Source organism: Cydia fagiglandana, chromosome 17 (assembly GCF_963556715.1).
Source record: "Cydia fagiglandana chromosome 17, ilCydFagi1.1, whole genome shotgun sequence".
NCBI classification, from domain to species: Eukaryota; Metazoa; Arthropoda; class Insecta; order Lepidoptera; family Tortricidae; genus Cydia; species Cydia fagiglandana.
The window spans coordinates 6,179,107-6,191,929 of record NC_085948.1 but is presented as its reverse complement, the minus strand read 5'-3'; the positions used below and the strand labels follow the sequence as shown (position 1 = coordinate 6,191,929).

The window sequence follows — 12,823 nt, the reverse complement described above, 5'->3', positions numbered from 1 at the left end:
ATTTGTGGGCATATAGACGTTAGTCACTACAAAAACACTGTCGGCCGTTTGCACTTTTATCGCAACTACACGGTTATTATCCGACGAAATTACGGTGACGCTCGGAAATACGGACTTGCGCCATAAAATAGCTACACCTCCATACGGCCGCCCGCGCAGCACTCCCTTTGAAACGTCAACAGCTGATGTTCCCGTGTAGGCAAAGTCTGTGTGTATGTTTCCTAAGTATGGAATTTCCGCTGGTAACAGCCAATGCTCTTGAAGACATATTATATCTACTTTTTCACATAGCATTCTAATTTCATTTACAGACGTTTTAACGTTCTTGCAATTAAAGGTGACTAATTTACACTTAGGGACCTTATTTTCCATTATTTATTTATATTTGATGAGTCACCGATCACAGCGCTGCTCTTGAAGTATTCGAAACGTCGAAAATAATCACGATTATTTATTTTAGCAGTGGTGCTAGTGTGCACGTTGTTGGGCTCTTAAATTAGCATATCACAAATAAATAAAGAAATACGTTATAAGATAATGATTAGGTACTATATTTAAAAATTCGTCAAATATAAAAGGTTACAAAAAGTTACGTATTATTAAGATATAAATATTTTCATTCCTATTAGGATTAGTGTATATATGTTAGGAGCAATACATATGAATACATACATTGATATGGCAAATGGTTACAAGTTGTTATTACAACTATCCGGTTATCGGACATTTCTGCTCCACAGCTCCACGCAGCGTTCTTGGTCACCGGAAAACTAGTCTGTATATGCAGCAGATACGTGCCCTTTGAGCTTTTTCCAAGAAATCATATGACGGGCCAGGATTATATTATTATCACACACTCAAGCCATGATTCACTTTCTAAAACAAAATAGTCACAAATTAAACAATATAATCTAACTTCCTAATTACTAACGTCGCTAATTCCTATAAGGTCTAAATTTACCAGCTTACTCGTAAACAATGAGAGGTTTTACATCTATGATGAATTTAGATTATAATTTCGGACGCGATATAGCTTCCGCGGGACTTACGGGGATAGTAAGATTAAATTATTATATTTGAATTTGGTAATTAGTCAGTACGCTCATTTTTATTTAAAGATTGATATATTTCTTACCTTGAAATTATCGCTGTTTCTGGTTTAGTACAACGGTTTCCACACACACATTAGGGCTTTTCATAATCCGGATAAGAATTGTTGATGAAGTCGCCATTGCCGGATACATAATACAGCAAGGAAGGAAGAGCGACAACGGTTTAAATTTAACTAAGTCTGTGCGAAGACGCATTTAACTAGATATGTTGCTCGTACATATGAATAGTTTTTATTTTTAAATTAATAGGTAAATAAATATATTTCAAGTGAATAAATCGTTTTATATGAAAATTTATATTTTTGGCGTTAAATGACTTAAATGACAGCATTGACATTACAGACTTTTGTCTTGTCTATGTTCTTACCGGCCAGACTCAAATCAAGGCCTATCAAAGAGGCCTATTGACAAAGATTTTTTTTTTAATTTTATCAAGGAGGGTAGAGGCACGTCTACCCTTCATAGATTTTATGAACATAGACAAAGACAAACTGAAATAGATAATAATTTACATATTTCAAAAAATAAATAATAATTTACATATGACTTTGACTACTTCATAAAATACAAATCAAAATATATTTGATAAAATAATTGGAATTGTTCCTAGAAATCGTATAGACAAAGCCAGTTCTAGCAATGTTGCTGTAGTAAAATATTTTTATGGTAATTACTGGCAATACAGCTCTAGAAACGGAGCACACATGTACAATTATGAAGGGTCACGTCATTCCAAGGAAGTCAATAGGCCTTGCCCCTAACCTAACCTCTATTTTAGAAAATACCTGCTATACCGGGTGAGGCCTGTAACAATATAAATAATTAAAACATAGATTGTACTCCTCAAACGGTGACACTTTTGTTCAACAACTTTTAAAAATAGTATTAGTAATAGTAAAAGTATTTAGACTCCCTATTTTTCATACAAAATAAATATTATCTTCAATGGACGCCATCGCCACGCCATATCATTGTGATAGACGTTGCTTGTCACGCCTTAAACATAACAAAATTCGCAATACATTGCGTCTTAGAATAAACTTTAAAGTGTATTAAAAATCAAACCACAAGTTATTTTTAAAAGTCGCTGAACAAATGTTGGTCAGTATGAGGAGTACAGCCTACAGTTACATTTTTAGCTCATTTACAGGCCACACCCGGTAAATAGATACATAGTTAGTCTGTCTACGTTTTCTTATAAATACACAGCCGGCAATAATATGTTAACTATGAGCATTATGAACTTTACCCAGTTGCGAGTGTTGCAACGCATCAACTTTGATAAAACCGCACACACATACACACGCAGATTGCACCTGTAGTTCACTATGTTCGACAGTTCCTGCAGGTACATACAAAGTATATAAGCCCGGCAGTATTGATTTTTACAATTTATGTACTTAGTTTACCTACTTGTATATAGCGGCCTGAAATGTCCGTGAAACGATGAGCTCGGATGCGAATTTATTTTTAACTTCGTTTTTTCATCGGCCGCAATGCGAAATTTAAACTTTTTGTTACGTGAAGTTAAATAAACTCAATAAACATAATAATATGTGTTAGTACTGTTAGTAGCCTACGTGTTTGAGAGTTGTTATCTTAATCCTTATGTAGTTTGAAACAGATATGCAACAGCGTTCATATATGTACGTTGCTTTGTTAAACGAAGATTGTGTTCGGCGTTAGCTAGCCTCCGGGCGCCCCGCCCCTGTTCCATCAATTTACAGGGTTTAGTTAGGTACATAGATTAGGAAGGCAGGCTTTGTTTACACCGAGCTAAGTCGATAGAAGCCGCCTTGAGACGAAGCACGGGGAATCCACCTGAAGTCGGGCAGATGCGAGGCAGCTGCCGGCCCGGCCGGTCCTGTCCCCCCCGCGCGCACCCGCGCCCCGCCGGCCCGCGCAATCGCGGCTAACAGTTTTATTTCACCGAATAAACTTTATCAAACAAAGCGTGCGTGCCCCGCGCCCTGCAACTGGTCGCCCAGCTGTTCTCGGTGCAGCTGCCGTCGGCGTCCCGCTCGCGCGCGCCCGCCGCCGCGCCGCCGGAGAGGGACGGACGGCGCCCGTGTAATTGCGTCGAGGCCCTTCAATTCCCTGTGCACGGCCCATTCGCAGTCTGCATCCTGACGCCGGCAGGCACGCGATGACTAGCAAGCGCAAACGCGATTGTGACGAAACTGACGAGATGCGGGCGAAGCGGCAGCGGCGGCGTAAGCGGTCGCGCAGCGAGCCGCTGCTTCATGACTCGGAGAGTGCGGAGAAAAGACAGGCGCTGAAGCGGCTGTTCGGACGGATTTGTTCGGTGGAGCTGGATGACACACAACGCGAGGAGGAGGCGCGCGGTGACTTTAACGACGAAAACGAGGACCCGCTGCTGGACTCTGTGCCGGTGGACATGGACCCCGAGCAGCTCGGGTTCCTGGTGTGCGCGCAGGAGACGCTACGGTTCCTGCACCGGCGCGGCATCCCCATCGAGCACCCCGTGTTTTCGCGGCTGCGCTCGCGGCTGCTCCGCGGGATCGACGAGATGGCGGTGGCCTGAGTGTTGCTGGGCCCGGAGCCCTCCAAAACCTAATTCTTCACGCTCGGACTCTTCAGTGTTTATTTAATGAGTGTACGTCAGTGTTACCTACAAAACATTCCTATGCCGGGCTCCGGTTAGTGCTTAAGGAAAAAGCCGTAAGGCTGAAAATTGCTAATCGAAGCAACAGGTGGCCCAATGGGCTAATCTAGTCACTACCTAGTCAAAGTTTACGAATTATAATTGTTAAGCAAATCTCTATTGTGTATCGAATAAAGCGACCCATTAAATGTATTCAGTTATTTATCATTTCTCGATCCTTTATTCAATAATAAATATTTAAATTCGTTAAAGTTGAGCTAAATAATTATATCCTAACATAAATGTAATGTGAGTATAATAACAACATTTAATTAAAATAATCCATATACCAAATTTCAGGCGAAATTATTAATTTAAGTTAACAACGCTTATAAACAACTAAATTGATCCATCTCCCTTGAACTATACTAGTTGCATGTACCTAATGATTATTTTAACAAAGCCTTCTGAGACCCCGCGTACAAATTTTTGTATGTAAGGTCAATGTGGCTTATTCCGTCATAGGGACTTATTCCGTTCACTAGCGTTTTTCTTGAACAACGAATAACGTTGATAATTTCGTCGACCAAGCAGCAATTGCTTTTAGTTTCAGCAATCAAAAACAAATGTTTATTTTCCTACGACTGAAAATCAAAGAAATATACTCTCGTAGACGGAATAGACCCTATGACGGAGTTAGCCGCATTGACCTTTCATATTCCCCAATGTATTCTGAACTTTGATTGAGTAACTAAGGATTCTAAATTTAAAAACAAAATAACTGCGACTAGGTCTCATGGGGTTAATTATACTCCCACGAAAATACTACGAGATTACCGATATAAGTATAAAAAGTTAGCAAAGGATAATATATAGATATCTTTATGACATACAGACATTTACTTTTTTTTACGACATACGTTAGACAGATTTACTTTTACGACATACGTTAGACAGATTTACTTTTACGACATACGTTAGACAGATTTACTTTTACATAAGCACCTAACCCATTTTATGAAATGGAATGTTATGCAATAAATCATCATCAGGGGTCGGACAAAAAGTGCGGATGACGTAAAAATGACGTAATCTTGCACACAGAATGATGTTTGAGTTTGTATTTAAACTTCCGTGTCACGTACCTCCAAAAACGGAAAATTGCCACAATATTCGAGTAAAGATGACATTTAGAGCGTTTTCTTATACATTAGTAAATACAAATTTTAGCTAAATATAATCGTGAAGATACAATAGCTAAACAATAACGAAGTCAATTTATTGTTCATCTGATTGACAATGTGTCAGTCAAAAACGTACTTACTCATTTCAAGTGGCGATATCGTTTAATAAAGAGGTTGATAAATGATAAGTGATAATTGTTTATGAAAATCAAAAATACTATTTGAAATCATCCTATACGTGGTTTGACGTCATCCGCACTTTTTGTACGACCCCTGATCATCATAAAGGGCCATCCATTATTTTATATGAATTAGATATGTTATTTTGAATCTCGTTTGGAATATCAGATCATTTACCTGGTTGTCGTTAAGAGTGTCACCTCCGGCCCGATTCGAACATTAAGATACTTACGTCAAATATTATGGTTTAATACGATATGGATTAGATATGTCAGTGTCAACAGTGAAGTTTGTGTTTGAAGAAACGTCACTTTTGAAACTGACATATCTAATCCATATCGTATATTTGACGTATCTTAAGTTCGAACTATTGCGCTAATGGTAAAACGATGCGAAAATAGTTATTATTAGCTAATAATGAAAGATTTTTGGTACAATTAATTCAGAGTATTTATTTAAGTATAATACTATTTATTTCAATAGATGTTCTTATTTTATTCATAAAATATTTTCTATAATTTGACAATCCATTACTATATTAATTTTAAGCGAATACTCTAAAAGTCCAAGAGAAAAACAGTTTCAGTCCATTTTACGATTGCGACTTGTGGAAATACCATAATACTATTTACTGTAGGTAGGTACCTACCATACCTTATATGTATTTAAGAACCAGGCCGCGTAGCCAAGATGCCAATCGCTTACGCTTCGTAGCGATCGAAACGCAACTGTCACTGTCACGCTAATATGGAAGAGTGATAGAGAGACATAATGCTTTTCGTTGTCGAAGCGATAGCGATTGTAACCTTGACTAGACCGGCAGTTAAGATACAAATAGGCTTATTACATAATAGATTTTATAGTTTTTCTCGTGGACTATTATAATACATATGACAACTTTACTACCTAAAACATAATACATATTTGAGTAAATAATATGATTTTATAGTTTTTCTCGTGGACTATAATAATATGACAACTTCACTACCTATAACATAATATTTGAGGTAAATAATATACTTAACTAGACTAGACATACTTTGGTTACGTAAAAATAAGAGTATTTTATTTAAAGGGGAAGAACAGACACATTACCATAACACTATTTCACAATTTTCACGTAAGTAAATACCAGTAGGCTAAAATAATCATAAAATTGTAATACAGGACAATACTAAACTCATAACTAGGACGTAATCTACTTATGATACAAAGATTTACTAAACAAGTTTCGACTTAAGACAATGACAGCACATGACATGAAAAACATATAAAACTAAACCTTTTAATTTTTAATCTAACAGACGGCCCGATTTAAAATACGTCAAATATTACGTCTAGGTACGATATATGGATTAGAATTGTCAGTGTCAAAAGTGACATATCTAATCCATATCGTAGGTATATAGACGTAATATTTAAAGTTGGAATCGGGCCGAGATGCATGTTAACTTTTGTGATAATGATAAAGATCGTTCTTTGCAGTGAGCGGCAGCGGTATCATGCTAGCGCTTTTATCGCCTGTCATGTCATGCGTCACTTTCGCACTTACATACTCGTTAGAGCGTGACAGGCATGGTGACAAATGATAAAGAGCCAGCCATCTTAACCCTTCTGAATAGCCTACTCCATTCTTAATTTCTAAAACTGACATGAAATAAAACAATTTATTCGATGAAATAAAACAATTATTCCAAAAATATTGATGCTAAAAGGCATTTCGTGTTCAGCTCACTTTTAAAATAGCTCACAAAAATGTGAATTTTGATCATGCAACAAAACGAGTGAAGCCGACTGTTATTAAATATAGAAATAGAAGAAATTTCCTGGATATAAACGCAAATTGTCTATTAAAATTATGATTTCTGAGGACTCGAATTATTGATTGAAAATCTATTTCTTACCTCAGGCCTTTTTTGGGCTCACTTACTTTTGAATAAATGAATAAAATATTTAGTTCCATTACGACACTTTTAGAGTGAACTTATTACGTGATAGTAACTAATATTTCCATACAAAAATAGTTTCTTTTTATCTGGATCGAAATGGCTAGTGATGAAAACGAAGTTTATTTTTCTTATCCTGGAGGAATGTCTTATAGAAATATTGACGCTCTTAGGGCTCTACAAATAAGAACGTGTCTGATATTTTTGCACGCTATGTACTCATAGTGCATGATATGATTGCAGATGCCCATCTATTTGAAATGGGAATTGTGTTCAGGCTGTTTATGATTATGGCACATATAATAAATATTGTAGCTCGCCAACCAGAGGTTTTACGAAAGAGCACAAATATTGGTTGTTTTTAGCTTTAATCTCTATGCGGATACTTAGAAAAAATATATTTAATAAAACATTCGAATTTTCTTGCTTTCTAAGAGACAAAAGTTTGGAACTCGAGAGGCGCTGTAGAATGCTTTTTTCTTAATAAAGTAACCAACTAATCACCTTATACCAATACCTTCCCTAATTTTATTATACATTTTCGTAAAGAGTTGAGTTATTTTATTACTAATATTAGAGCTATGCTTTGACAACTTTTAATAGAAAGTATAATCCTTTGTGCACAACACAGCTACTTACATACATATAATAAAGGAAGAATCAAACGGGGAAAACACTGCTAATGAAAAACAAAACTCTAATTAGATGAAGTCTAATTTGTAACAAAAGAGCGTCAAGAATTTCAATTCTTCCTATTTCAGATCTTCATAAAAGGTAATTTTTATGCTGGACGTGTATTACTCTTTGGTCTAAGATCCGTTAGAAGGAATTTTTACCATCGCATCTGTTATTTGATGCAGACCAAGATAAATTATATTGTAGCGTTCAATAATGTAGTTAGACTTTTTTAAGAAGTCGGATTTGTAAAACGAGCTGATAACCTTCGTTCGCCTTAAAAAATTCAAAGAACACACACATTGAAATATTGCACACATGTTAACTAGTAGCGAATTTTCATTCAAAGTATAGACACAATGATCATCTTTAGAAAACAAAGCTATGCCACATGACACTGACATGAACTTTTTTTTTTTGACAAACTGACTTTTCTCTACGATAGGTTAATCATTGCTGAAATATTTTAAAATGTTGTCCGTCTGCCTCCCCAACCACCAATGCAAGGCGTTCCGGAAAACGGGCGTCTTTTCTCGTAGATGTCGGCGGCCGATCGTAAGATCAGGCAGATCGTAATGTTCTTGTGTAATGTTTTGACGATAGTCACATTAAACCAAGATATAGGTAGGATAGGTTCGTTAGGTTGCTTCAGATGCCCGAAGGGCAAACGGACTCCGGGTAGCGGGGCTCCGTCAACTCAGGGAACGAGTCAAAGATTTTCACGTTTCACGATATGCCTAGGAATTTCACGATATGTCTGATCTTACGATCGCCCGCCGACATAGACATTACCTAAAAGATACATTTTACTTAGGCTTTAATTAGACCTATAGTGTATTCGGGTAATTTCGGAAATTGGATAACACATCATTTGAAAGTCATTTATATTCCTCTGTACTAAGAGTTCCTTTTCGGATACAACCGTTACATAGTGTTTTTTTTTTCTCCTTTCCCGATTACCCAATTACTACCTACTTCGAAAATTCGAATTTAAAGTATTTTTATTACTTTATGGTGTCCACAAGTAAGATTCAAAACATTAATCATACTCTAAAGTTTTCGACCCTAATAATTCGCCAGTTCCCAACTCGCCTTTTTCTCGTCTGTGTCTCGACTCGAGACTCGTATCTTACGTTTTAGCAGGCGTGACTCACTCCGCGATTCCGTCGCTTTGCTACAGGTAGCTAAAAGTGCATCCGTTCGACCCCAATTTTGGGGTTTGCCATAAGCCGCGCGTGGCGCTGTCGCCACCTAGCGGCCATATCTGTGCTGATCGTAACAGACGCGTTTTGTTAGAGAGTGAGTCTTCTGTACCTAGTACTATTATTTATTCTGTGATTTTAACTGAATTTTGAGCGCTATAGCTAACATTGCAGCCTATATACACGTACTCAATGAGCATTCTGTTGACTTCCCCGTCGACCTCCCCTTTGTCTTGCAGTATCTTGAGCAGAGCTTTGTGCAGTTTCTATTACTTTATGATGTCCACAGGAAAGATGCAAAACCTTAATCATACTTTAAGTTTTCGGCCGTAATAATTCGCCAGCTTCCAACTCGCCTTTGGCTCGTCTGTGTCTCGACTCAAGACTCGTATCTTACGTTTTAGCTGAATTTTGAGCGCTACGAGTATAGCTAACATTGCAGCCTCTATACACGTACTCAATGAGCATTCTGTTGACTTCCCCGTCGACCTCCCCTTTGTCTTGCAGTATCTCGAGCAGAGCTTTGTGCAGTTCGTGAACGGGCAATTTGGGCAACTTTCCCGATTACCCGATTACTACCTCCTTCGAAAATTCGAATTTAAAGTACAATTTACATTACTTTATGATATCCACAGGAAAGATGCAAAACATTAATCATACTTTAAAGTTTTCGACCCTAATAATTCGCCAGCTCCCAACTCGCCTTTGGCTCGTCTGTGTCTCGACTCGAGACTCGTATCTTACGTTTTAGCTGAATTTTGAGCGCTACGAGTATACATAACATTACAGCCTCTATACACGTACTCAATGAGCATTCTGTTGACTTCCCCGTCGACCTCCCCTTTGTCTTGTAGTATCTTGAGCAGAGCATTGTGCAGTTCGTGAGCGGGCAATTTGGGCAACTTTCCCGATTACCCGATTACTACCTACTTCGAAAATTCGAATTTAAAGTATTTTTATTACTTTATGGTGTCCACAAGTAAGATGCAAAACATTAATCATACTCTAAAGTTTTCGACCCTAATAATTCGCCAGCTCCCAACTCGCCTTTGGCTCGCCTGTGTCTCGACTCGAGACTCGTATCTTACGTTTTAGCTGAATTTTGAGCGCTACGAGTATAGCTAACATTGCAGCCTCTATACACGTACTCAATGAGCATTCTGTTGACTTCCCCGTCGACCTCCCCTTTGTCTTGTAGTATCTTGAGCAGAGCTTTGTGCAGTTCGTGAGCGGGCAATTTGGGATTCGGCACTTGGGGTGACGGCGGGGGGGTTAGGTCCGGTATCATTCTGCGAATATAAGTATAAGAGTGTAAGTAGAATTTGAGTTAAGTACCTATAACAATATAGAGGTATATAAAAACATGATATACCCCTATCGGAAAACATTGCGTTTTATGTGTTTTGGGAGTAAATTATATTATTAAAATAACAATATATAATTTACATATTATTAAAATAGAAAATAATGCTCTATGCAAAGCAGTATTTTTGCTTTAATTAATATACACCGTGTTTTTTTTTTGATTTCCGTTAATTTCAAGGGTGCATTCCTGAGCTTAAATCAAGTAACTTTCTCAAAGACACCGATATTCTAATTAACTCCATTTCGGAGATATTCAATAATTTTTTTTCCTATAAGGCCTCTACAAGCGTGTACAGTTGTTTTAGGGCCGGTTTACATATTAATTAGTGTTTAGAATGAGTTTGTGAGATACGTAGTATAAAAACAAAGATCACACTTACATTTTTACGAGATGGTTCACTTTTGCTAAGCTAATACGTACTTATATCGAAATAATAAGTTAGAACTGCTGTTCAATAACACAACTACCCTCCATATATATTTCTTGACCATAACTGTCAGAACATAAGTAAGGTAAATAAAGTATTTTATAATAATAAGCCATGATATTAAATTTGTATTAGTTTGCGTTAATTATTCTATAATAAATTAAACTAAATGCAGCAAATACATTTGTTGAATTGAATTATTATAATAACCGGATGTGCAGGAAACATCTTACTTGTTATTCCCACCAAGAAGTGGTAGAAGGGGTGAAGTCTAATCGAATATAAGCGGGTGTCTGACAGTTGTGGGTCACTTCTCAGTTGGAGAGCTACGACGACGAACGAAGTTAAGTGTCAATTTTATTTAATTGTGATTTTATGACTTGTTATAAATTTCTGTATGTTTTCTTTGTGTTATAGTCTGATGGTATGTACGTTACAATCTTTAATGTGAATATAACCCTTTTCATGAGTTTTTAATAGTTACTATGTAACGTATATTCCAACTGATTACGGTGTAATACATCATGTGGCTTATTGCTCGATCTTTATTACTATTTTAAACTATGCCAAGTGTGTACGTTAAGGTAGCCAGTACTAACTATTAAGCCACCAATATTTATTACGCATAAAATAATATTTTTGTGAATGATGTGATAATAAAGCCGATTAATTGTTCCGTAAATCTACAATATACTTTTACTTACAATCTGCTTATATAAATATATTACTTAAATAATGTCTACCATTTTTCATATTCTAAACCTTGTAGTTGTCGCTATAATAAATACATTACTTTGAACAATAATTAACTAGTCTTAATTAAATACTGCCTTACATCCTTATTTCCTATTTTATCAACGATAATATTAAAGTAAATCTGACATCAGAAGTGGGATGATATTACACACATTCTATGCCTACAAAACTAATGTTTCAGGAGCAGTACGAGTATAAGGACTGCTTATGCTAGTCAACAGCGGGACGCCATCCAACTCCAAACAGACACTGTAAGCCGCGCTATCCTGGACACAAGGACACTGGTGTTTCACTTTCAGTGAAAACCCCAGGTGAAACAAGATATTTGGTATACTAAGCATGATGCTTTTTATGGAGAACCACAGCAAGCAGCTCAAAAGTACTTCGCAAAACAGAAACTGCCGCACCTGTGAGACGCTGCGGAGTGGCGCCTGTCTGGAAGGATGACTGATGAATGATGTTGTTTCTGGTATGTTAAAATTTGGTTACACTTAAAAATAGGACTGTATAGGTATGTTTAGATATCGAATCACATCGAATAGTTACAGAGTTAGATAAACGTAAACGTCTGTCCTTTTCATAACCTGTTATGTAACCATAATGACGCATAAATAAATATTTTCTAATCTATACTATTCTAGATGACGACTTAGTTAATGACTGAATCGAATAATAATAAAAAAAAGAAGCTATTTGTGAAATTGGATTTTAGAAAAGCAGTTTGGTTTGAATAAGTTTCCAAACGTTGGAATAACGTTATTTATGGCCTGGATAAATATTTTAATCGTGATCAGTTAGCTACAACTCGAATCTCATTATAAGATTTTGAGGTCTGCATTAAAGACTACGTTGGAAATTTTAGGCGGTTAATAACAATGGGCATTTTAATTGTAACTTACCGCGTGTCTTAAGTTAGGTACGTTTATCAAGTCAGGTTCAGCTGTCGGTTTAGTTACGAATTTGATACTTAATTTAATTGTCGTGGTTATGATATTTGTCGTCAGATTTGTGACTTTTCCTAACCGGCCGTTAACGGTATACAGTTAAGTGGAAATACCCTTATACGTCCTTTGAATTTTTTTAGTCACATTATTTCTTATTTTTGTTACGATTGATACGAATAAATATTTATATAACACCAGTTACTTAGGTTCAATAGTCTGATATCGAAGGCACATATCTTAAAGATTCTATCTCACCGATCAGGATCTTATCAAGGAACTATTTCAATAAGTATAAAACAGTAAACAATATTAAACTGTCAGGTCGTTTTAAAACTGTAAAGGATAAAGTCAACACGCTTTTGGTTTTCAGTTACAAGCCCCTCGTAAGCTTATCGATATTAAAACAGTCGGTGGTAGTCGTGATAC

At 36.7% G+C, this 12,823-nt stretch overlaps 1 protein-coding gene and 1 long non-coding RNA gene across 2 annotated transcripts in view; both read left to right on the top strand.

The window, feature by feature from the left end:
* Positions 1-12,823, top strand: part of LOC134672408 (uncharacterized) — a 91,938-nt gene that overhangs the window by 53,190 nt on the left and 25,925 nt on the right. The window lies entirely within an intron of this gene.
* Positions 2,819-3,919, top strand: LOC134672693 (uncharacterized). The gene has a single exon (XM_063530646.1). The coding sequence runs from the start codon at positions 3,259-3,261 to the stop codon at positions 3,655-3,657; it is 399 nt and encodes a 132-aa protein (XP_063386716.1). The 5' UTR covers positions 2,819-3,258; the 3' UTR covers positions 3,658-3,919.